Source organism: Pterocles gutturalis, unplaced genomic scaffold (genome assembly GCF_000699245.1).
Source record: "Pterocles gutturalis isolate BGI_N339 unplaced genomic scaffold, ASM69924v1 scaffold730, whole genome shotgun sequence".
NCBI lineage: Eukaryota > Metazoa > Chordata > Aves > Pterocliformes > Pteroclidae > Pterocles > Pterocles gutturalis.
Window position 1 is genome coordinate 150,982 of NW_010137956.1, and position 23,947 is coordinate 174,928.

General features: G+C 40.4%; 1 protein-coding gene across 1 annotated transcript in view; it reads left to right on the top strand.

Moving 5' to 3' along the window:
• The window catches only part of KIF26B (kinesin family member 26B), a gene marked incomplete at its 5' end in the record, with an annotated part of 194,608 nt that overhangs the window by 80,223 nt on the left and 90,438 nt on the right, over positions 1 to 23,947 (top strand). The window contains one exon of the mRNA XM_010082769.1: positions 10,182 to 10,365. Within this exon, the coding sequence (XP_010081071.1) occupies positions 10,182 to 10,365 (184 nt within the window). The remainder of the gene's footprint in view (positions 1 to 10,181; positions 10,366 to 23,947) is intronic.

The window sequence follows — 23,947 nt, forward strand, 5'->3', positions numbered from 1 at the left end:
AGAGGCTGGGCACATAGGACTTGCAGGAAATGAGGGTCTTTAGCGTTGTGTAGAATTGCTTCCTGAATCGTCAGCAGATAGAGATAGAAGGTCATATAACAAAACATTGAAGGTGGCTTGGGTGAAATTTTTGTCAAGTTTTTTTTCCCCAGCAGGAAATGTGGATTTCATTCAACTTAAATTACTTTTCAGCTTCAGCTGATTTAGTTTATGTCCTCCCAGAAAGTAAACAGGAATCAATAATTTTTTTGATGTGTTGTGGTTACACCCTCTAAAAAGAAGTGGTTATTAACTTTTTCCATTTGAAATTGTAGTTTGACTTTTGCTTCAATTATATCTAAATTAATGTTCTAAAAATGAAAACTTTCATTTTGGAACGAATAACTTGCTGAGATTGATGCTAAATTACTTTGAAATTTTTCAGAGAAAAGGTATTTTAAAAGAAAAAATAAAGCATAATATTTTTATTGCTCTCAGAATTGCAGTAACATTTCTTTCATAGCATCATTGGATCACAGACGATGGAAGGGAGCTCAGAATGTTTCTAGTTTAACCCTCTGCTCGAAACAGGCTCAGTCTTGGACCTTAATATCTTATACATAGTAATGCTGATAGTTTCCAGTAGGTGAAAACAACTTGTCTCAAAGAATTACTGGTGGTGACTTAAACAAGGCAAGACTTCCAGCAACTCTTAGAGGAAATATTTTTGACTATGACAGGAGATTGCTTGTCAGAGCTGGGATTAAGTGCATTGAATTTCAGTGCATCTGTGTTGTCAGAGTAGTTTACCATTGGAACACTGGTGTTATTTTTAATGTGCTGGCCTCCAAAATATTGATGAGGCAAAAAACCCCATAAAGCTTACCTGACTTTTGGCCTTTTTATGTATGTGTTTAATTGTTCTGCCAACCAGAAAGTTAAACAATGACAAAATGGACTGTGAATCTGTGTGCTGGCTGCTTTTCCTCCTGGTGTTGTGAGAGGTTTTTGCTGAATGGGACAGAGACAAAGCAAAATAGCTTTCTGCACAGCGTGTGGTCAGGCTTTAGCATCCAAGGTAATAGAATAACTGTAATTGTATAAGCTCCATAAAACATACACTTAAAGAAATTGCTTTATATGTTTTTAAGGACTGCTATTAAATGGCCAGCGTTTTGTGTCTCATTGCAAAGCTTCTGTTAGTCATGTTTTTGAGCTGTCGTAACTGTCATTGCTTCTTGCTCACAAGGAGAGTCAGTTAGCCCTCAGGGGCTGGCTAGCTGGGAGTCCTGTCCCATGGTTTGAAGTTTGCTAGGTTGTCTCAAGACAACGGGGAAAATCTGTTTGCCAGCCATCCCTGATCATGCTTTTAGGAGAAGACAGAGAAACTGTACATCTATGCCCCTAATATTTTCCAGCTAACACTTGAAGACTGACAGATCTGCGTGTGTTTCTTGTTTTACACAATAACAGTACAAATACAAAACAGTGCACGTCTCCCTTCTTATTACCTAGTGGCAATGCCGGCATCTTGCAGTCTAAATCTTTAGTATATACAGGCAGTGCTTCTTAACACCCAAAGCTTGAGCTGGATGGAGCTTCTTTCTGACCTTTCCTTGAAAGATACTAGTGCTCTTGCCCTCAGCTCTGTGTGGCTGAAAGTAAGGCTACTCTGGTCTGTGGTTGTCAGTCTCCTGCCTATGCAGTTTTCCCACGGGACTTGAAGATGCATTGCCAAGTAACCATGGCAGTCATTGGTAAGTGCTTACATTTGAATTCACTTGAGTTATAGGAAACGTGGCTGGTTTTCTTCCCACATTAAACTAGACTAGTGTTAAACATCTGATTTTATTTTATCCAAGCATAATGATTCAGCTTGCTTCGTGGAGTAAGCGTGCAGTGACACATATCCAACTGATCCTCAGAGCTTTCCAAGAATGGGATAATGTTGTGAGCACTGTCGTCTGTCTGACCACCATTTTTTATAAAAGCATTTTTCAGAGGGAAAAATAAGCTAGATTAATAATAAAAACAATCTCTACCCACTCTTTAAAAAAATTGACTAGTGATTTTTCTTCTGTGTTTGAGTGCTGAATATTTTCTTAGAGCTAGGTAATTCTGTTGATCACCAAAATCACTCTTCTCTAAAAATGCAGGTGGATTATGTGTGCCTGCAGTCAATAACACAGCAGGAAAGGTGCGTCTGGTCATTTTTACGGTGTGTGTGCTGACCTGGATCAGTAATGCCTCAAATTTAGGAATAGTACTAGGCGGAGAATGAGGAAAAAAGGAAAGAAAAGAAAGAAAGCAGAAATCATCTTTCTCTAGCTAAATGTATCAAACTGTTGACTTGAGATGTAGTTTGCTTGATGAGTGCTGTTAAAGGACAAGGGTATGAATTCTTGTAGAAATTCCAAATGTGATAGTTCATTTGATTTGTCACTTTTTTGGCCAACATTGTCTCTCTGGATGAGAGCTAATCAGTGATCCTGTTGCCAAAGACAGAAGGACATCTGTCACTGAATCAAGGTTTTTCAGGAACTTTTAGGTTAGGTAAAAAGATCTTTGCTAGAGTACAGAGATACTTGGTGAAGAGAATCTTGTGGATCCAACAGTAATGACATGAGAAGTGGTTTGTTTCGTGTCTTGTTGTATCCTTTTCTGAAACTGGGAGTTTCACCCAAATAGCAGCTGTGTAGAATACGAGTCCTCTGTCCTGCAGTATGTACTTGCTTAGGACTTTGAGCTTCTCATTAAGCTATCGATCTTCAAGCATATTCATCTTTTCATTTTGGTGCAAATTAGGAGCAGCTCTGTTGCCAGTGAATTTGCACAAATTTGAACTTGGTATAAGATCAGGTCTGAGCTGTTAATTTCACTAAGATTGCCTGTGTGCAAGAAGCCTCCGGTTTTGTGAGACCTGTCCTGAATAAAGTTCAAAGCCCTATTTTGACTCTGTTAGAATTAAATAAGTTAAAAATAATGAGTTTCTGGCCAGTTACAGTACAGTTCCAGGGGAGAGCACAGTCACTAAGGCACCGTAGCCAAAACATCTGAATTAACCACCCAAGAAGTGAAAGATTGCAGCCTGGGACAGCTTTATTGTTGCTATGAAATTGAATGCATGCATAAAAATAAAGAGAACAATAAGGGGCAAGTGTTTACTGGGCATTAGAGAGATGTTTATTATGCTTTCTACAGCATAAGCAGAAAGTTCAAATTATCTCCAGATTTTTAAAGGCATTGTAAAATAATTAAACACAAATACTAAGAATCTTACTGGAACTACAAATGCAGGAAATGTTCCTCTGAGGATTCTTATTTGATTCTTTACATGTCTTACTAGGCTGTAACACCACAGCCCTGGGTTTGGCCACACAGAGAATTAAAGTGCAGTAAAGTTGCCCTGATTCTCGTTTGCAGTTCGTAAGTCCTGTTGGAAGGCAGGGAGTGCGGACTGGGAAGGGACATGGTAAGCCAGCTGCAGGATTTGTCGCTCTTTTTGCATTCCCTCTGGGTGAGAAAAACTGTTCCATGTAGAGGTACAAGGAAAAGCCCTTGGAGGTTGTTCTCGCTCTGCCATGGAGCATGCTTCTGGGCTGGTACTGCTGGTTTGCAGCAGATGGTGGAGAGGCAACCTGGCCCTTGCAGCAGAGCACAGCTGCTAACTTGTTGGTTAAACATCCTGTAGAGCATCTCTCTTCTCCTTGCTTTAGAACATGTAAAGAAAGGCATGGCATAAAGGAAGCCATGGCTCCTGGCCAGATCATTGCACTCCGAGTAGAAAGATGAGGTTTTGCCTGAAACCACATTGAGTAATCACATGGCTCAGATTTTAAGGTCAGGGAAGTGCTTACCATAGTAATTCAGGCATATTAACCATGTTAAATAAGGGTGATTTAGAGCACCCTTTGGCACGAGCCAGTTTAGGAGGTTAAAACAGTAGCAGCCAAGCCAAAATAAATACGAGGAAAGAAGGAGAGGGGGGAAAGGAAGAATGCAGACAGGGCAGTGGCAGGTACGGGGCCTCCACTTTTGATGGTGGAACTCAGGTCACCTTGGCTGTAATGTCACCTCAGTGACCCTGTGTCACCTCTACAGGTGATTGGGGGAAACAGAATCACTTTTGGTGATGATTCAGAGAAGCTAGGTTAGAAACTGGTAATTAGAAAATGTGAACATCCCATTTACTGCCCTGTGTCCGGGTTGTATACACAACATATAACTGATATAATTTGGTAACTAAAGGGCCTGGAGAAGAAGGAATTGTTGAATGACGTTGTTTAACTGAAAGCAAGACTGGCTTTTCTCACAGAAACAAAACCCTGCATGATTGTAATTTTGCTGTATCCCATTGGTTTTTACCTTACAGCTACATGAGGACCTGCATGATATGATGACTCATTCTATATAAACATGTTTACACAAAACAGAAAATACACCGAGAACCCATATTTGCAAACATTTCAGTTGGAAATAGTGAAAACTAATGGCAGGCATCCAGTATATTTGTTTGACATTCCATCAGTTAACTAAAATACTATGCAGACTACACTTTGTAGGTGGCAGTCAGGAATTTCTACTTTTTCTACAGAATTATGACTGTGGTTTAAAAAAGAAAAATCATTGGTAGGGCTTTTGTTTTGAGGGTGAAGCTGGGGAATGGTGTCTTACTTTTAGGTGCCCAACCTGAGACCATAGGATATGAATGTTTCATGCTGGATAGCCAAAAATGTTGGTAACAAATGTGGATGTATTTTATAGCTAGTGATATATCTGCACAAATATGCTGAGGGAGGTTGTTCAGCAGACTGATTTCCAAGCTAAAGTTCCTTTTTTTTTTTTTTTTTTTTTTTTTTTTCCAGACCAGCACTAAGATACAGCAGGCAAGGCAGTTCTGGATAGGTAAAGACAGTGTTTTAATTACTAGGGAACCATTAATCTCCTTTGGGCTTGTCAAAGCAGCACATCCTCTGGTAAGCTATCCCTTACACGTATAAAGTTCATAACTTACTCCTTGACTGGTGCACCCAGCAGTGAGTATTTGTTTTATAAAGTGAAAGTTATCTCTCCAAATAAAGAAGAAAAAGAAAATTTTTATTTTAATGAAAATTGCCAATATTTACCCTAAAGTTAGCTAGTACATAGAATCATAGAATGGTTTGGGTCGGCAGGGACCTTAAAGATCGAGTTCCAACCCCCCTGCCATGGGCAGGGACACCTCCCACTAGCCCAGGTTGCTCAAGGCCTCATCCAGCCTGGCCTTGAACCCCTCCAGGGATGGGGCCCCTGCAGCTTCTCTGGGCAACCTGTTCCAGTACCTCACTACCCTCACAGTAAAGAATTTCTTCCTAATATCTAATCTAAATCTGCCCTCTTTCCATGAGTGTTTGACCTCAACAGCTTGAAAGCCATTTTCTCTGTGGAAAATATGATATGAAAGTGAGCATATTTTCAATTTTTATTTTGACACTGAAACTGATATGCCAGCTCACTGGCCCCCATGATCTGGAATTCTTTTTCCGAGGTTAATAAGTACTGGATGCATCATATGAAACTCCAGTAATGAATAATTATATAGAGATATGCACCTAAGGAAATTTCTTTAGATGTCAGTGGTGAAGGGGTGTGTCAGGTACTGAAGCATAAGAGTCAACGCTACTTATCAATGATGATCTTTGCTGACAAGAGTGTGAATAATATTTTAATTATTCACTTAAATGTCTAATATCCTTCTGAGTCTAATGGTCTTGCTGGCCTTACTGACCTCTATTTTGACAGTGAGTCCTGAAGTTTTAATTTTGCCTTGGATGACATATTGGTGAAAAAATAATTTATTTTCTCAAGCTAAATAGGTGTCTCTTGAATTTTGTTAGCAGAGTCTGTTTTCTTAAGTGAGTGGAAGCAAATATGCCATGAGTTGGCATAGCCAGCCTCACTGAAGTTTGTGATCTTATATGAATTTATGCCAAATGAGGTCCCAGTCCACCCCGTTCAAGCTGGAGGCATGCAAGCATAATGTGTGGCATGTGAGCATTATGTATTATGGAGGCTTTATTTATTGTTATTTTCTTTAAATGCTGTATCACACCATTTTTGTGGTGCTTGAGTTTTTTTTTTTTTCTCCCCTGGCTATTGCTTTGTATCTAGTGGATGTATGTATTTGTCTCCAGTTTTTGAAGGTGTTTTTTGTTAGCAGCCAAAGTTAATTTAGAAACCATGAATTTTCAAGCTGTTCCTTCCACAGTGTTTCTTTTTGTATGTTGTACTGTAACTGTTACCCTGTGACTTCTCTAAGCAAGATATTTACAGAGCTTTCTATAATGCCTTTTATTTTGTCTAGAGTTTCATCAACTTCATTCTTGTATTGCTTATAGTTAGTATGGATAACTTTCTTAGCAGAGGTCTTTGCATCACCCCTAGCAGTGTCTTTGTTCTGTGTTAAAAATGGATTATTTAATCAATTTCTGTTCATTCATCTCTCTAGACAAGTTTCCAAAGAGCAGCATACTTTGCCCTCTCCTGGCTCAGAATTATCTCTAAGCTGGTTTACTTCCATTTCTTCAGTGAATCCCACAGAGGATCTTCAGCTTTCAGAAAGTTCATATCAGTCATGAATTGGCTTCCAGTGTAGGGGAGTTAGCTCTACAATGAACGTATTTGAAAACCCCAGCCTGCCCATGGAGTTTTAAGGGAAAAAATATATCACCATTTCAGCATAGACAAGAGGTGAAAAGCATTCTGAATGCCCAGAGATATACCTTATTGAACTTGTATTTTAAAAAACAAAAAGCAGAGAATGTCCTTTCAAGAAATGACCTCAGTCTTTGCTATGGATCAGGTGGACTTTCAAAGCAGTTCCCCTTTCTCGCCTGCAATACATTGGAACGTTCATCGGCTTTCTAATGCCCCTCTGGCAACACTGGATCTTGATCTTGTGCTTATTTCCTCTGCTGCAAATCTTGTAAGTTTTCAAAAAGCCTCTAGCTTGTTTATGTAGGGACTCTCAGGAAAAAATAATCAAAATCCAATGTATATTAGTTAAACTGGATTAAATCTGCATTACTTTGGAAGATAATTCAGTAAAATTACATTAAAGACAGTTCTGTTGTGAATGAGCATGTCCACACAGTGGTCTAATACAGATTAAAATATGAACTTCCCAAATTTAATTTGGATCAAGTTCCTTGTGTGTCTCTTTGGACACAATCCCTGACAGGGCCATACCATGTACAGCAGAGAAGCGTTTTGCATTCCACTGGAGCCTGCTGCCCACCCCTGAATGGTTTGTACCTGATATCACTGGGCTCAAATGGGATGTAACGTAATCTGGAGTATGATCAGTTTATTCTCAACACATACAGCCATGCTGCCATCATCACCATTACTGTTACTGCAGTAGTATGCAAAGACTCATGTGGAAATCAGAGTACTATAATACTAGATATTAAATAAAACCAAATTAGCTGGCTCCTGTACAAAGAACGGAGTCTAAACAGCTGCTGGCTGGGCTGGGCAGGCCATGAGCCACAGTGGCGCCCAGTGTCCCAAGGTCCAGCCTGGTGCTTTGCCTGAGAAGTCTGGCAGTCCATGGGGTCTGCATGGGAGAGCCAGGCCTCTGACTTGCCTTGAAAAGTATAATGTGAGAATTTCTAACCTCCTGTGCTGGATCACAGGGCCAGATCAGCTTCGGCTGGCTGACCAACTGTGTTCAGAGCAATGCTAGCTGCCCAAGCCAAATGGTTTTACAAGTGTGCTCACAAGAAAGCCACACTGTATGTGTTTGTGTCATATTGCAGCCTACATCTAGTTAAAATGTCCTTCTCTTCCGAGTTAAATGTTTAGGGAATTACCTGAGGCTTATTGCCTTTTTGATCCCCTTCAAAATTCGGTCAAATCTAATCGCTCTTGTAGATGATTTTCTAGGCTGCCATGCATTGATTTTCTCTCCTTGGGAAAACCAGAAAACCCCATGAAGCCATAAGATATAGTTCATTGCCTTTTAATACATTTTGCCAGTTGCAGGCCAAAAATACAGGTTCTTCCACTTGAATGCAATCTCACAGGTTGCAACTGTTAAATTAGAATGTAATTCCAAGGTTTTGAAAAGGCCAGGTACTTCCAGCAATGTTTTTTCTTTAAGGGAATGCCAGCTATGGCTTGGTTGGGTCAAGAATTTCTTTGTATTTCACTGCCAGCTTTGTAAAAGGAACAGCAAATGCTGGAGCATTTAGTGTCAAGAGGCATAATGGCTCTGTCAGTCAACTTAGAAAATGGTTTTTAGGAAATGTATTTTCAGCCAAGGTGAGCCAGTGAGACCAGATGTATGACCAGAGTTGATGGAGCCTTTTTTTTAATTTAAGACTGGACTACTGAGCTTGACTACAAGAGTAAATTTTACAGTGTGTTTGGACAACATTTATATTTTCAGTTGTTGCCCATAGTACAATATTTTGCTTAAAATAATTTTATAGTGAAGCTAAGATACACAGAAAATGTTGATTCAGCATGGACAACTTTATAACAGTATTAGTGATGGACAGTGTGGAAGCTGAAATAATTGAATCCTCTAAAACCATTGAAATGTTTCTAGGAAAAGGAAAAATTGTTGCTTTTTGCTTTGGTTTTGACCAACACATTTTGATTACGTTTTCTATGAAAAAGAGAGCAGACTCTTACAAGAGAGTGCCAGGTTATGAACTGCAGTTGGTAGGCCAGAGGGAAGGGGAAGGATGAGGGCCAGGAGGTGGTACAGAAACTTCTGAGTTGTAATTCCCTGTCAGGTCAACTAAAATCTCCTAGTGGTTTTTTTTTTTTGTTTTGTTTTGTTTTTTTTAATTAAAAACTAATCTATCTGGAACTGCTTTATGCTTGCCATAGGCTAAAAGAGTGCATACTGGTGGTGTACACATGACCAGCTGACTTATGGCAACCTCATGCCCAGCAGTAATTTGTTCATGTGTCTGAGACATCTTATACAAACATAAGGTACTTGTGTACAGAAATTAGTATGCATATATTTTATTTTCAGCCTTTTTTCTCTGATTCTTTGGGATAAAATAACGTAATTACTTTTGTAAGTTCAATATTGGGTAATAGATACTGTTACCAGAGTAATGGAGCCTAAAGCTTCTTAAAACTTGGGAGGATTTAGAATTACTGGTCTTGACTGTCACACTGCAGCAAGGTAAGGAGAGCTACTGTCAGCAGTACTTTCATCCCTATCTTAAGTCACAATTTGTCTGCCAAAGCAAACAACATAGAATTGTAATATCCATCTCTTCTTTGAGATTGTGCTCCAGTTGACCTGCTCTGTTTAAAGTGCTCAATTTACCGAAGGGGAACAGTAGCACAGCATGACTAATATTAACATTATCCCCGGGCAGTGCAAAGCACACAAGTGTTGGAACAACTGCAACAAAGGCAGAGTGTTGAATTGTCTCTCAAAATAAAACATTTTGCAAAACAAAAGTACTGGATGTTTCTGTTCCAGAAAAGCTTAGTTTTTTAATCAAAGTCTATACAAATTTCAGCATTCTTATCAAAGAATATTGTAATATTAAAAGCAGTCTTCATTGTTTTCCCCGCTTAGTGTGGCATGATTGTCTCCATCTTGCTGCAAACAGCAATATTTTCATTGGTCATTATTTCTTCAGTTTTTAGGCTGCCTTATGTTTTAAGAGGTGTCAAAAATTTAAAACATCTAGTGCAAGGCTTCTCACACCTCAGCAAATCCACCTGAGCATTTAATACTAATTAACTAAACAGTGCCTGCTTACATCCAAACACTGCACAGGTATTCATTTTCTAATCAGAGGTTTATGAATGACAAACTATTCTGTGGGAACCATCTTGTGGCTGAACTTAATTTTAGAACAGAAATTGCCATATAGCTCATTGATTTAATTGTAGGTTTTGAAGCTTTCTTGCTGGCTGAATTGTTTCAACAGACGAGATAGTGACAGTGGCCTGATTGTGACCCTACTGTCAGCCTGTGTGTATTTGGAGTAACATTGCAAAGTCAGTGGCATTAAACTAGTAATAATGAGTGAAGAACCAGAATTATAGAACTGTTGGGATCAATGAGGTCAAAACTGAGATCCTATGTAAACAATAACCTGATCAATACCTTTATTTATTCTTGACTGCTTGTGTTGATGAGTTTGGTGTTGTTTTAGCTTACTCTTGTCATTTTCCCACAGAGCTGCTCAGAAATTGAACCTGTCTTCCAAAAAGAAGAAGCACAGGCCTTCTGCTTCATCTGTTCCTGAATCTCCTCTCTTCTCTACCAGCTTCAGCAGTATCCTTCAGGCTTCCCCACCCCCTGCACCACCATGTTTGCTGAGGGCAGTCAGCAAAGTGAAAGACACCCCTGGTTTGGGCAAGGTAGGCATGACAACTGTCACTGAAATGTTTTCTCTGGGAGAAGATTTTATCCTTGTGCAAAACATTAAGGAAGCTGGAAGACCATGTCCTTTCTTGGTTGGCTTTACAGCAATTGGCCTCTGAACACATGTACAAAGGCCTAACAATGTAACTTAATTAATGCAAATGAACTTCTGATAAAGTTCAAGTTGGCTTGAACGCAGCCAGACCCAGGTGTGCAGCAGTAATGGGTTTCAAGACCCAGCTACACTGAACACACCTGCATTGGGGCCACAGCACTACTAGGTGATAACGTCCATTCTGCTGGGGTTTTGGAGCGGTTCGTCTCTGGCTGTGTTTAAACTGTGTAGGAGCTGCTTGCTGTGGCATATGCTGGGTTCCTCATCCTCTTGCTGGCCAGACTGGTGTTTTGGCTGGACACACTATAATTTGCTTTTGGCTCATGTTTCCTAGTTTTCTTCCAGTACAGTCAGGACAAGGCTGGGCCATGTACCTGAACAAAGCCTCTGTTGATAATGATGTATTGCTCTTTTTTCCTTCTGTCGTGTTATTTTCTCGTGTTCTCCATAATCACACCCTCTTAGAATGCTGTTTAGGTGCACACTTACAGTGGAAAATAGTTGAGGTGATGGAGAAGGTGGCTATATAGTCTGCTGTTGCTTTGTTGTTTGTCTGAGTGGCTCTTCCATTTCCCTTGTCATAAATGGAGACCCTGGCTTATTACATCTGGGAATACACATGTGCAGTTGCTGAGGACAGCAGTTCACCTTAATAGAGGTAGTTTCTTCTGCAAGCATCTATGTGCCTAGCTTTTCCATGTTCATTGAATACTAAGCAGTGACGATGAATTTGGTGAAAATCTTTGTGTTTAGAAGAGAAATTGTAATGTGTGATCTAGGAGTGCTGAGCACAGGATGGATTTCAGAATTTTCATTGCTGATTTTGGATACTCAGCTTGTTTCTTCTGCTGTGTAGTTCTAGTGGTTTTTTTTTGTTGTTGTTTTTTGTTTTTTTTTTTTCAAAGAACAATGGTATTACTTTAATGGATGGTTTAATGCCTGTTTGAAAGGGGATTCCCGGCATGTAGGGCTCTTTTCCTCTTCCTCTGGCCTGGTAGGTGGGAAGAAATGTACAACTCTGTCATGATCTTATCAAAGTTAGTAGTGATGACTGACTTTAGTGGGAGGAAGGTTAAGCTTGAACCTGTTCATTGCTGTAAGAAGCTACTATGGGAAATATTTACAGTAGAAGCCATCCTCTCACAATTCTTACTTTATGTTTGGGGCAGGTTATATCTGAATAAAAATAAAAATTCCTTTGAAGAACAATGAAGGGTGTGTTCATGGAAACAAAGGACTGATTTCCCTTGTTGAACTGTGTGGGCACTTTTTCTGACTATTGGTTTTCACCCTTCCCAATAAAAGGGTTTACACACACAGAGACACAAATACAGATGTGTCAAAACACTACGAGCCTGATGTGAACCTGTCTTGCTCCTCTGATCTTTTGTTTCCAGGGGACAGGGCCTGGGAAACAGTTTTGCAGTATGCCCAAACAGGCCTATGATTTGCTGCTTCATCAACACTGTGTACTGAACAGGCTCCAAACTTTCCAGCTGTGTAATTAAGACCGAAATTTTGCAGTCCAGCAAAAGGGAGGGTATTTCTTCTCAGTTCAGACTTACCATCCCATAGCTATCAGAGTATATGAGAAATAGCTAAGAGATTTTAAAAAATGTTTTAGCACATGCTTCTCCAATGTAGTAAACCAAATTACGTTAGTTCATATGGTCAAAATGATCCAATGGTTCATATGATCCATTCACCTTATAATGATGACCTAAAGCTCATATACTTTCATTAAAGTTTCCCTTCAGTTTACCTCTGTAGCACAATTTTCATTTTAATATGTCAGAAATAGATGTGAGACATAATAAATAACTGCAGGATAACAATGTAATTTGTCTGTCAGACTGGGAAAACTTCAGATGAGGTAATGGCATTGCCACCTTGTTTGCTTTTAATTTTTATTGTTATTATTTATATATGTTCTGCTCAGTTTGGTTGGCTTATATTTTGATAGGAGCGTGCTAAAAACCGTGTTACTTTTCTCAGTGTTTTCTCACATATAGTGTTTTCTGTAAGGGTGTAAGTTTTTAACATGTGGAGGAAGTGGGTTCAGAGAAGCTAAATGCTATTTTCAGTCACTGAGGGTTTTTTCTGGTTTGTGTTTAAATGGCATTTTACCACCAATACCAGTGTGATAAAACTGTTTCACTTTGGGTCTGAGTGGACCAGGCAATTTCTAAGGTGACAGTTTGTTACTGGAAAGTCTGGTTCACCAAAATGGGAAGGCTGGCCATTGCCAAGGACTCTGGATTTCTGAGATCCCCTGGGACAGCTGCGCACAGACTCTCCCCGTTGGGCTTCCTGGAAGGCAGGCTCTTTGCTATGGGGGCCCCAGCATAAACGCTGGATGTTGCTGGCTTGGTGTCGTCTTGAGAGCTGTCAGTTTGCCAAGGTAGGTTGGGTATCCAAGATGCTGCAGGATAGGAAGTCAGGTACTTCAAAGCCAACACTCAGACTTTGAGGTTAAATTGCATTTCAGAATTTTCTAAAATTAACTTGCCACCAAATAGTTGCCATTTTGTGTTTTCACTTCTACTAGAAATTTCAAAGATTCTTCTTCTCATTGAAAAATTCATGACAATGATTTATTAAAAATTGGGGAGTTTCTCAACTGTCGTGTGCAGGCATATGATTTTTGTGAGTTAAACCAGGAGGATTTGCCTATCAGCAACGTATTTAAAAGTTAATTAGCACGGATATGGGTACAAACTAAAGAGTTTAAACTGACAAAGAGAAGAGAATTAAAGAGTATATATTTAGATTGCATGCTTCACACCTTTTCTTACAAAAGGCCTTGCAAATCAAACTGTACCAGCCTGGAATTTGGAAGATGTATTATTTGAAAGCTAAAGTTCAGCTTCACAGAGGGAGGAAGATGACATTAATAATGAAATGTTGGGACTGCGTAATCACCATTTTACTTCAGTGTTACATTCACCATTGACCCTAGCAGAAATACAACGGTGTCAAAGCAAAATGTAGTAGTAAAAGATCAGATTCTTTGTTGCACTCATTTCCAAAAAGCTCTCCCTGGAGGTAAATAAAAGGGTTGTGACCATGTTGCAAATATGTTAACAGCAGTGCTTGTATGGGTCATAACCCACACAGATGCTTTGGGTTTGCGTTTGCTGGCAGCCGGACCTGACCTCGGGCGTTAGGGTGGTATCCTCACAGTCGTTTCCTGAGAGCAGAGAGTTTTCTTTTGGGCTGGGTGACAGTCCTGCTCCATAAACTGCTTGAGCACCAGTTTTCCTTCTCTCTCTGCTGTCTTTAAATCGCCATATTCTGAGAGTGGCAGATTGCTTTTGCTCACTTTTCCTTCTCTCTCTGTGGTCTTCAAATCATCATATTCTGAGAGTGGCAGATTGCTTTTGCCGGGTTTCTACGAAGAGAGAACACCACTGTCCTGGATGACAGTATCTGCAGTTTCCCCAAGTCCCATCATTTTCTGGGACATATTCCTTAAGTCTGTTTTGTCCTTTCTGACCATGAGCCAAGAAACAGAATAAAAAGGCTTTCCATGCAGAAATTCCATGACTGCACTCAGATTAACAAGTGTAAGGGCATTCTAGTAAGGTTTGCTTAAATTTACTCGCCAATCTGCTTCTCTTCTCCTTGCCCCTTCTTCCATTTTCTGTCAAACAAAGCCAAAACTAAACCAAGACTTTTGATGAAAATCTGAAATGTTTTCTGTGAAAGATGCTGTTTTGCTGAATCCCACATTACCCATGAAAAGCAGCTTGTATGAACAATTTTCTGCCAGCCTTAATAAATAAGTTATTTTCACATGGCACAGTGTTTAAGATGAATGGTTTTGGTCTCTGTGCTTTCTTTCGTTTATTATTTTTCTCTGTATAGTCTCATAAAACTCTCTCACTGAGAGGTATTTGTTATATTTGAACAGAGGTTAGTTTACTTTTCCTTATATACTGTTTTTTTTGGTGTGAATTGTTGTTTGTTGGTACTTGTTAATCTGAAAATAAAATAGCAATCTTTGTGCTATAATGATCCTTATGCAACAGTTTCCTACCAGGGAGAAAGAAATCACTGAACCTTCTTTGGGAAGTCATTTCAACTTATTAGCAAAATGGACTGTAATATGTGATATTGTGTTTGCTTTTTATTTTTCTGTAGCACCAGGACTCCTGCCTGCAGAGCCCAGCTCAATTTTGCTAAATAATGTATACTTTCAGATAAAAAAAACCTGTTTGTGTCCCAGAGCACTTATGATCTCAGTGTAGGAAGACCAGACAGACAGAGCGATGGGAAGCAAGAAATAATGAGGTATTATAGGTCATCTTGATAGTGGTGTCCTCAGCCCATCAGCAGTCTAATATTAGATACCCCTTGTCGAGCTTTGGTAGGTGATGTAGAAGAGGAGATTATTAAAATCTTTGAAGGGGGAGTAATAGGTTACACTGCAGCTGCCTCTGAGGAGCCGTGTCCAAGTGCGTAGGGCAGGGTAGCAAGCAGCACAGAGAGGGGTTTTTGAGAGTCTAGTAAATGAGTGAGACATGCGGGAGCTGGTCTCCTGGCAGGGGCTGAGCATGGAGCCTGTCTGGGAAAGGCCATGAATGGGAGCCGAGACATGGCCGAATGCCAGGAAAAAAAAGCAAAATGCTGGTAGGAGATTGACGGTGTGACAGACATTCCTGAGTCATACACCTTTCTTCTAAGGATCTGTGTCACATAGTAAAGAAGGTTCAGTTAAAAATAGTTTTTCAGTGCCTGCCTGTAAGAATTTAATCTTCCATTAAAGCACAATATTTGATTGAAATAAGCCTAGAATTTACTATTCACTTTGCATTAGTCCACAACTTACCTTTTCCTCGCATTGATTTGCATAAAACTCTATCTGGAAGTGTCAGAAAGATTTTGTCTGACCTGAAAGTGCCTTCACCAAAACAGCAGAGGATTTCCAGAGGCACTCAACTGTGTCATTCCTTTGACTTTTTGTGGATGTCGCTGGGAGCTGGTATCCGCTTCCCTGAGCCCCACTGGAGGTTCCCACCATAAAGGCTAGTTGGTGAGTATCTCATTCGGTGAAGGAGAACACATTTGTGTGTTGAGGAGTGTGATACTCCTTTCTTCTTTGGAGGCAGGAGGTTCCCAAAGACAGAATATCACTGGACTTGGGTTGGACTTGGTGATCCTTGAGGTCTTTTCCAACCTTAATGATTCTATGATGATTAATGGGCAGAGTCTTATGTCTTGGGCCTAAATAAAGCAGTGGTATCATTGTTAAAAATCGAAAGATGGTCTTCTGTCATACCATCCCACTTTGTATATTGGTCATATAACATGCTACTATTGTTTTGATCCAAGTGGCTAGTCAAGACGCAGTGCTTTGCAGATTTTTTTCTGATAGAGAAAGATATTATGAAGGGAACAGATCAGGTATTAGTGCAATTCAGTTCCTTTACAAGGAAATACAAGATCATGAATGCCAACAGAGAGAAGCAATCAAAGGCAATTTTCCTTTTTACTACACCAGGTCCTTTGAGCTAAGACTTTAATGTCTCATCCTTCCTCGGTTTAAGGGCATTTCTTTGTCCTACAATACCAAGTTTTGTTCAAGTTTTTCTTCTGCCTGTTGTTCTTTCTGTCCCTGCTTCTAGACTTGTGATGTTTCTTGTTTATATGTACCCCTGCCAAAAGTAACAGCGAAAGCTCTACTGCCCAAGCAGCTCAGGTTTCTGAGCAGATTCAGCACAGTCTTTTGCAGGGGACAGAAATCTATGCCAATACTTTGAGTTTCAAGCCACTAGTATTTTAGCTATACACTGCCTTAAATAGTTTATTGGACTTTTCCCTAAGTAGGGCAACAATTACTGTGCTGGCCTTGTCATGCTTTAATCCAAACTATAACAGCGCAATACGTGGGTTAATGAATGAGTATTCTATTTGCTATAGCCTGTATGAATCATGATTTGAATAGTCTCTGTCAAAAGATTTTTTCAATAGCTGTGTCAACTCTTCGTATTGGTGCAGTGGAAAGTACAGAGACAGTCTTAGACTTCTGTGACTTGCAAAGTTGATTTGAAGGAAAAAAAACGATGCACATCTTGATTAAGTCCAAATGATGTAGGAAACCTCTTTTTCTACAATCAGGATTTGTATTTTGACTAGTTGATTGGTGGATGTGAAGGTTTTTGGCAACATTATGGTATACATTAAGCAGGTGTTTATGAAAACCTGTGTTAAGGCCAGCAAAAAACCAAGCACAACTTGCAAAATATGTTCTCTATTTCACTTCATTGCCATTCATCTTGAAGGCTTTTCAGAGAGAAGCAGAAGAGGTTCTCTTTCGTTTGTAAAGCAGAGGTTTCCTCTCCTTCATCACTCAGGTATATGGGGGAAAAATTTAACGGTTAGATGACAAATGCGATTTTAAATCCTTTATCACAGAAAACAATTTCTGAGGTGAAAGCTGGTTTTGCCCAAGTTACCACGGTTACTGAAATGGGGGGGGGGAAGAAAAGATGATCCCTTGAGGCACTTAAAGGAGACATATGTGTTCATCTTTGTTGTCAACATGATTGCTGTACAAATTAAATAGTTAGTTCCACTTGGAATGAAATCCAGGTGGCCTTTTGCCCTCCAGACAGAGTTGCTCAGAACTGGGATTTTCCTCATCAAATGTGCTGTTTGAACCTGGTGGAGGCTTTCATGCTCTTTGGGTAGATTTCTGCTAGGCCTGCTTTTCTGGGAGGAGTTTTAATACCTCTAGCTGCTTTAAGAAAAAGGTGAAATTATTAGAAGTTGGAAGAATTGCTACAAACAATAAACTCTTACTTCCCTCAGTTGTATTTTCTATGCACACTTAATTTGTCTTTCTCTAAAGTAAAGCTTATCCTGGATGTAGAAGTACCAACCGAGGCATGCCAGGAGTCTGTCAGATTGCATTTTGGTTGGCAATGAGGTTTAAATATGTATTTTAAAGAAACATCTATGCAGTCATGTTTCCACAGTTTTGAGAATGGCTGTAACTGCTGTTCCTTCTCCTTGTGAAGTGCAGAAGCTCCTACTCCATGGGAACTAGGAGCACATATCAACCAAGCCTGCTGAAGGAAAACCTGTCCCTTAGCCTAAACTTTACGCTCTGCAAGAGAACTCCTGCATGGAGAAGCAGTGCTGTATTTCTGCCATATAATCTAGCCAGCCCCTTTAGGAGGGAAAGATCAGGTCTTGCCTCTACCTATTAATGAGCCAGTTTAAGGGCAGTGGGTCTATTTTGGTCCACCTGCAAGCTGTTCAAAGCTTAGGAGGCGGATCCCCAGTTCCTGGCCTGACAAGTTGTCATTCCTGATAATGGGATTCCTAAGGTCAGTTGGTGAGGAGCAGATCCCAAAGAGAGGAGCTTGTGGCAAGTGGATGGTAACGGAATGGTCTCCTGGAGCATTGCAGGTGCAGGCAGGTGAATGGACACCAAGGAGCAGGCTTACATCTGGAATGGAAAAACTGAAGGCAGAATACCGTTACTGTCCTTACACATACTAAGATATGTTTCTCTTCTGTTAATTCCTTTGCCTCTGCTGATTTTCCATAAAATAAAAAAATATTTCAAACTAGTAGATATCTCCCTTTTCGTCGGGTGGGGGGGGTGGAAATAGCAACATAGAAGGTGAGGTTTTTCTAGAGAGTAATTAACAGTCCTTAAAGGAAACTCTTGGCTTTAGAAAAAAACCATCTCTTTCCATATGTCATAGAGGCAGACTAGTACCCTAATCTGAGCACCAACTGCTGGTGATAGCAAATATGTGTAAGAGCCTGTTGCTCAGTAAATTCCTTTTTTTTTTTGCCTCAAAGAATACAAAAAATGGTGTTCCTCCCCTTAGTGACATCTTCCTATGTGTGCTCAGAAGTTACGCTGATGGGTGAGCTTGTGAACACAAGATGTGGATGGAGGATGTTTCCAGGTGGAATTGAACTGCACAGACAAAATATGAAAAAGGCTGTACCTCAGTTTGGTAACATTTCTTGTTTCTGTGTTAGAAGAATCAATCCTTTCTGTGATTCTTTTGTAGTACATTTCACCTGGGGAAAAAGCTGCAAAGCCTAGTGTTGTACTGTTTACCTTGGTCTGTTTTGATGAATTTTCCTGTAACCACTGGGGATCAAAAGAAAATTAGCTTGCTCAAATTACTTCAGGCTGGTGCTACGAGGTTTTGTAGATCCCTAAGTGACTTTTTTTTTTTATGCAGCGTGCTCTGCACTATCGTAGGTGTATGATTTTATGCCCAGAAATCCATGACTTTTACGTTAGTTGACTGTTTTCGTGATTGAAGTCACTTAGTGGCATGAATGCCCCTACTTGGTAGATATCTAGTTAGCTAGCAGCCTTATACACAGTCATATGGGTCAATTAATGTGACTGTTTCAACATTGTCAACCTAATGAAGCTAAGAAATTTTTAATATTGGTCACCTACTAAGTATGCTTTAAACATATTTTTATGTTGTTGAAGTAGTATGACAGTACAGTGGCCACATTTTAAAATCTCTTAAACATTGGTGATTATACAATTTGAATGAAAATTACTGGATATTTCTAGAATAGAAAAACTCATTGTTTTTAAAACTTTGGTTTCCTCAAATTTTTTCTGAGCTATTGTATGTTCATTTCCTTCACTTTTCAGTTTAATTTGTACTGCTGGTTGATATTTTGGGGCATTATGATAGTTCTAGTTCATCGTGTCCACTTCATTTCTAAGAGTTTTTGTAGTACTTTTTGAAATGTCCCCCCTTCTTCCTTACCCTCTTCCCCTACATCTCTCTCCTCATTAAATTAATTTTTAAATCCGTGAGGAAAAGGTTAATATAAATCAGGAAAATCAAGATGAAGGAAGCTGAAAATTACAAGGGTGTTTCTCAGATGATGCTGAGGAAGGCATTTACATGCTGAATAGTTTGCTAAAGGTGGGATCATGGTAAGTTTTCTGCAATATTGTGAAAATTGCAAGCACTGTACTTTAAGCACTCAGCTATAGACCCTATTACATTTTTTTTTTTTGTCTTTAAAACTTCCTAAAGCTCTTCTTCTCACAGCCTTTTCCTTTTCTGTTTGACTTCTCTCAGCATGCGTCCGACAGCAGCACTCAGCCGTGCAGGCAGGATGGGGACACTGCAGGAGGCTCTCCTATGGCACTGCTGTAACATCATGGGCTAATGATTTGGCTGAGCCTCTTAATTCAGCTGCAAGGTTATTCTGCTTTCCGCTATCCTAAAGGTCTGGGCTTTACCTCATTTCTCTGGTACAACATTGACTTAGACAACCAGCTCAGCTGAGGAAGAGCCTAGCGTGAGCTGTATTTTAATACTGAGAATACCATTAGATATATCTTCATTCACCATCTCCCCACTTTTTGCCTTTTTCTTTAGGAATCAAACCCGTTTTTGGGACTATCTCTCTAGAGACGTAGAGACATCATTTTTTTTTTTTTTTGGTGCTTCTTTTATGAGAAGCCTGTATCTCCATGCCCCAAGTCACTATCTCTCTATCTTTTCCCTCCCTCTTTAGTGCCACCATTATGGCAATTCCTTTGTCTGCAATTCATGTTGTTAGCTTAAGTAAACTGATCACTACCCTTCTGATCTGGGCTGGTCAAATGAATTCCTCCCATGGAGGAATGGAAGGAAGTGCTACATATATCAGGGTGGGCTGACTTGCCTACCAGATGTTCCTTTCTTTTTCAGTTGATTACAGAGGCAGCCTAGACAGGTGCCTTAGAATAAGATACCTGTGTCTTGGCTGGCTCAAATAGGGTGAAATGAATCTCTTCCTGAGTAGGAACACAGTCTCTTCTGTGTAAGTTCTAGGTACTTGTATCTCTCCTCCAGATGGAAGTCTGCATCATCCCCTTTCCTGTCTAAGAAACATTGGAGGCTTGCTGTGCGGCACCAAGGTCTTGCTGAGCAGACCTGCGTACAAGCGAGCAGGTTGCATAAAGCAACCAGAATTTAAAGGAAAAGGACCAAGCAGGCTTTTGCACATTTGGCCTTATGCAAACCAAAGGAAAGTTGAACTGATCTCTATTGATTTAGGGATTGGAGACGTTTAGCTGTATGTCTGCCAGGATGGATCTGTAAAGCTGGTCCCAATGTGCTCACCCATTAGATTAGAGCCTCAGATGCCCAAATTCTCATTGCTCTGTAACATGACCTGTGGATCGCTGAGGACCCCTTCCCAGAAAGGTAGGCAGTGTGGCTTCAGGTTTGGAAGCACTTCATTAGTGGATCTAGATTTCTGGTACCCAAATGCCATTTCATTTTCCAAATATATATAGGCTTTTTCTTCTGTATTGTTGATAAAATGATTAGCAGTTAAAAGACCTTTCATTGTATAGTGAGATATGAAATGCCAGATATGAAAACCAATACTTTAATGTTCCATTTTTCTTTATGAAAGAATGTTTCTACACAGTAAAGGTAAAAACAAAGTTTGAAATAATTGACCTGATCTTGCAAAATCAGGAGGTAGGTTAACATGTTTTTGAGGCCTGTGACCCTCAAAACTTCTCCTGCATCACTCAGAAGTGAGAAACAGAGTGGGTGCACCCACAAGGGATGGACGGGTAGGTATGTCTGTAATACACACTATACATGTGGTGTGTATCTGCAAAGATATAGGGATGTATATATGTATGTGTATAAATATATTCATCTCACTCTACCCAAGAGTACAGTGGGCATATATAGAAAAAAAGCTATATATGAAATTTCTGAGCAAGTTAACAGAAAAAAGATGAGAAGCTAAATAGCTATAGACTTGCATTTATTTATACATTAGCAGTTTTGTTTTTTTTTTTAAGAGGGAGAACTCAACATTCCCTTAAGACATTCCCAGTAACCTCTTGTGGATTTTAATCAAGAATAATATCCTTCTTATTTAGCTCAGTCCTCCTTATACATTGCATTTTTTTTTTCTCCTATGGGGTGATGGCAAATCACAGATTTATAGAATGGTTTGGGTCGGAAAGACCTTAAAGATCACCGAGTTCCAACCCCCCTGCCATGGGCAGGGACACCCTCCACTAGCCCAGGTTGCTCAAAGCCTCATCCAGCCTGGCCTTGAACCCCTCCAGGGATGGGGCATCCACAGCTTCTCTGGGCAACCTGTGCCAGTGCCTCACCACCCTCACAGTGAAAAATTTCTTCCTAACATCTAATCTAAATCTACCCTCTTTCAGCTCAAAGCCATTACCCCTTGTCCTGTCACTACACTCCCTAATCAAGAGTGTTTCTCCATCTCTCCTGTAGCCCCCTTTAAGCACGTGATGGCTGCTAGAAGGTCTCCCTGGAGCCAGGCTGAACAACCCCAGCTCCCTCAGCTTGTCCTTGTATGGGAGGTGCTCCAGCCCTCTGATAATTTTTGTGGCCCTCCTCTGGACTCGCTCCAACAGGTCCATGTCTTTCCTGTGCTGAGGACTCCAGAGCTGGATGCAGTACTCCAGGTGGGGTCTCATGAGAGCAGAGTTGAGGCGGAGAATCACCACCCTTGACTTGCTCACACAAATAGCAGCATTTTACATTAAATTCACTAGGTATCTGTGAGTCTCTACTACATTTCTGTAGATCCTGGTTGGTTTCATCCATATTACTTGCTGCTGGATTTTTCCTCAGATCTGCTCAATTTGCAACGTTTGTACCAAACGGGAGACACTTAGAAAAAGATGTGGTGTCAAAATGTGCTGTGTATTAAAATACCAGGATGAAAGCTGTACAATAACCTTTATAGCAGCACACAATCCATTACAGAAATATAGATGTGGGAAAACTTAAAAACTGTCAATCCTTTCTTCCCTGCCCCCTTTTCCCCCAGAAAAATATGACATATTTATTTCAGACTGTATAGTGTGAGCATAATTATAGTTGCTTTAATGTCTTGCCCCCTTCTTTCCACCATTCGGTATTGTAGGAAGTTGATTCACATACCAATCTCGTTTGGCAATAGAAATCTGTTCTTGACTAGCTTGGCTGCAGCACCTGAGCCCAGATTCTGGAAGCAGCATGGCTAGGAAAGCTGCTGTCCCTTCCCCACCTGCCCCCAAGAAAATACCTTAAACACTGCATTTTTGTCAGCTCTGAGGAGCAGTGCTAAGGTATGTGCTGGCACGAGATCTGTCAGAGGCACCGGGGATGCGTATCGCCTGGCCACACAGAAGGCATGCAGCCTGATTGATAACAGCGTGTGCAGATGTGACAAACACATGGAGACCCAGGCTGCTTTTGGGAAATGGAATAGCAACACCGCAGAGGAGGAAACGGGATTCCCCCAGGGCCTCGTACTCTGTGAGCAGTGGGAATCATGAATCTCCTCTGAAGGGAGGGAGTTATTCATCATAAAGACTATTACGCTGTGCGAGGCATTGCTGAAAGAGAACATCACCAAGCTATTTCCTATCTTATCAGGGTGTATTAATAATGCAGCAGTAATAATAGAAGTACAAATTAAAGATAACTGGATGGGCAGATAAGAGTTCTTGAGATTAAGGGCATCAGGAATTGCTTCAAACAGTTAATTGCAGAGCAGCACATGGGAGAAATTTGCCTTTGCTGTTTTGCCTGTATTATTTTCTTATTCATCTTATCTCTGTGAGCATTATTTCTAGGGTTTTTACATAGACGCTAATAGGCACAATATTTCCTCTAGATTTCAGCCTGTTCTTTTTTATCTCCACAGAAATTAAGTATCTTTTGCTGATCCATCTAATTCAGTAGGGGCTAATAATGCTGAATAAGAAGAGTACTCTGATTACTAGCCTCTTATCATTTTCTCCTCCCACTCCCAGCCCACAATATAAAGGCAGACAAGACATTACAAGTATTAAATATTCAGGCTTTAGGATGAATTGATGCAGACTGTTCCCTGAAGGTTTGTAAGCTCCTACCAGATTGCAGTGGCATGAAATCCCCAGTGCCACTAAGTCTCATGAGGAGTAATAGCTGGGTTGGTTAAAGAGAAATGTGAGTATCTGGTTCTCTGGCACTGGATGATTGTGCTCCCCCCCAGTCCTTTCTTGCACAGCCTGTATCTGTCGGTCACTGACCTGCCAGGGCTTTACCTGATCTGGGGCCTCTGCATGGTTCCTTTCCATGGAATTAAGATAATGACTCAGAACTACTCTTTGGTCCCCTGCTGGGTACCAAAATGTTCCTTACTTAGAGATTGAGACTGCTGTCACTTTGATTTCAAGTCCTATTTGCTAAGCAATTTTCAGGACACTCTAATTCTGCTCCCAATACAACAGGTGTTGGAGCTGGTGCAACGTGCAGCCACTTCACACAGCTCCATCCAGGCAACACCAGCCCACTGAGAGGTAAGCAGGCCCATTTGACTGAATGCCTGATACATTGATGGAGCAGAAGCTTCGCAAAGAACTGCAGCACAACTATTACTCCACCGTTTTTCTGGAAAGCAACATCATTTGTGAAGCTAGCAATAGGGGAGCTCAG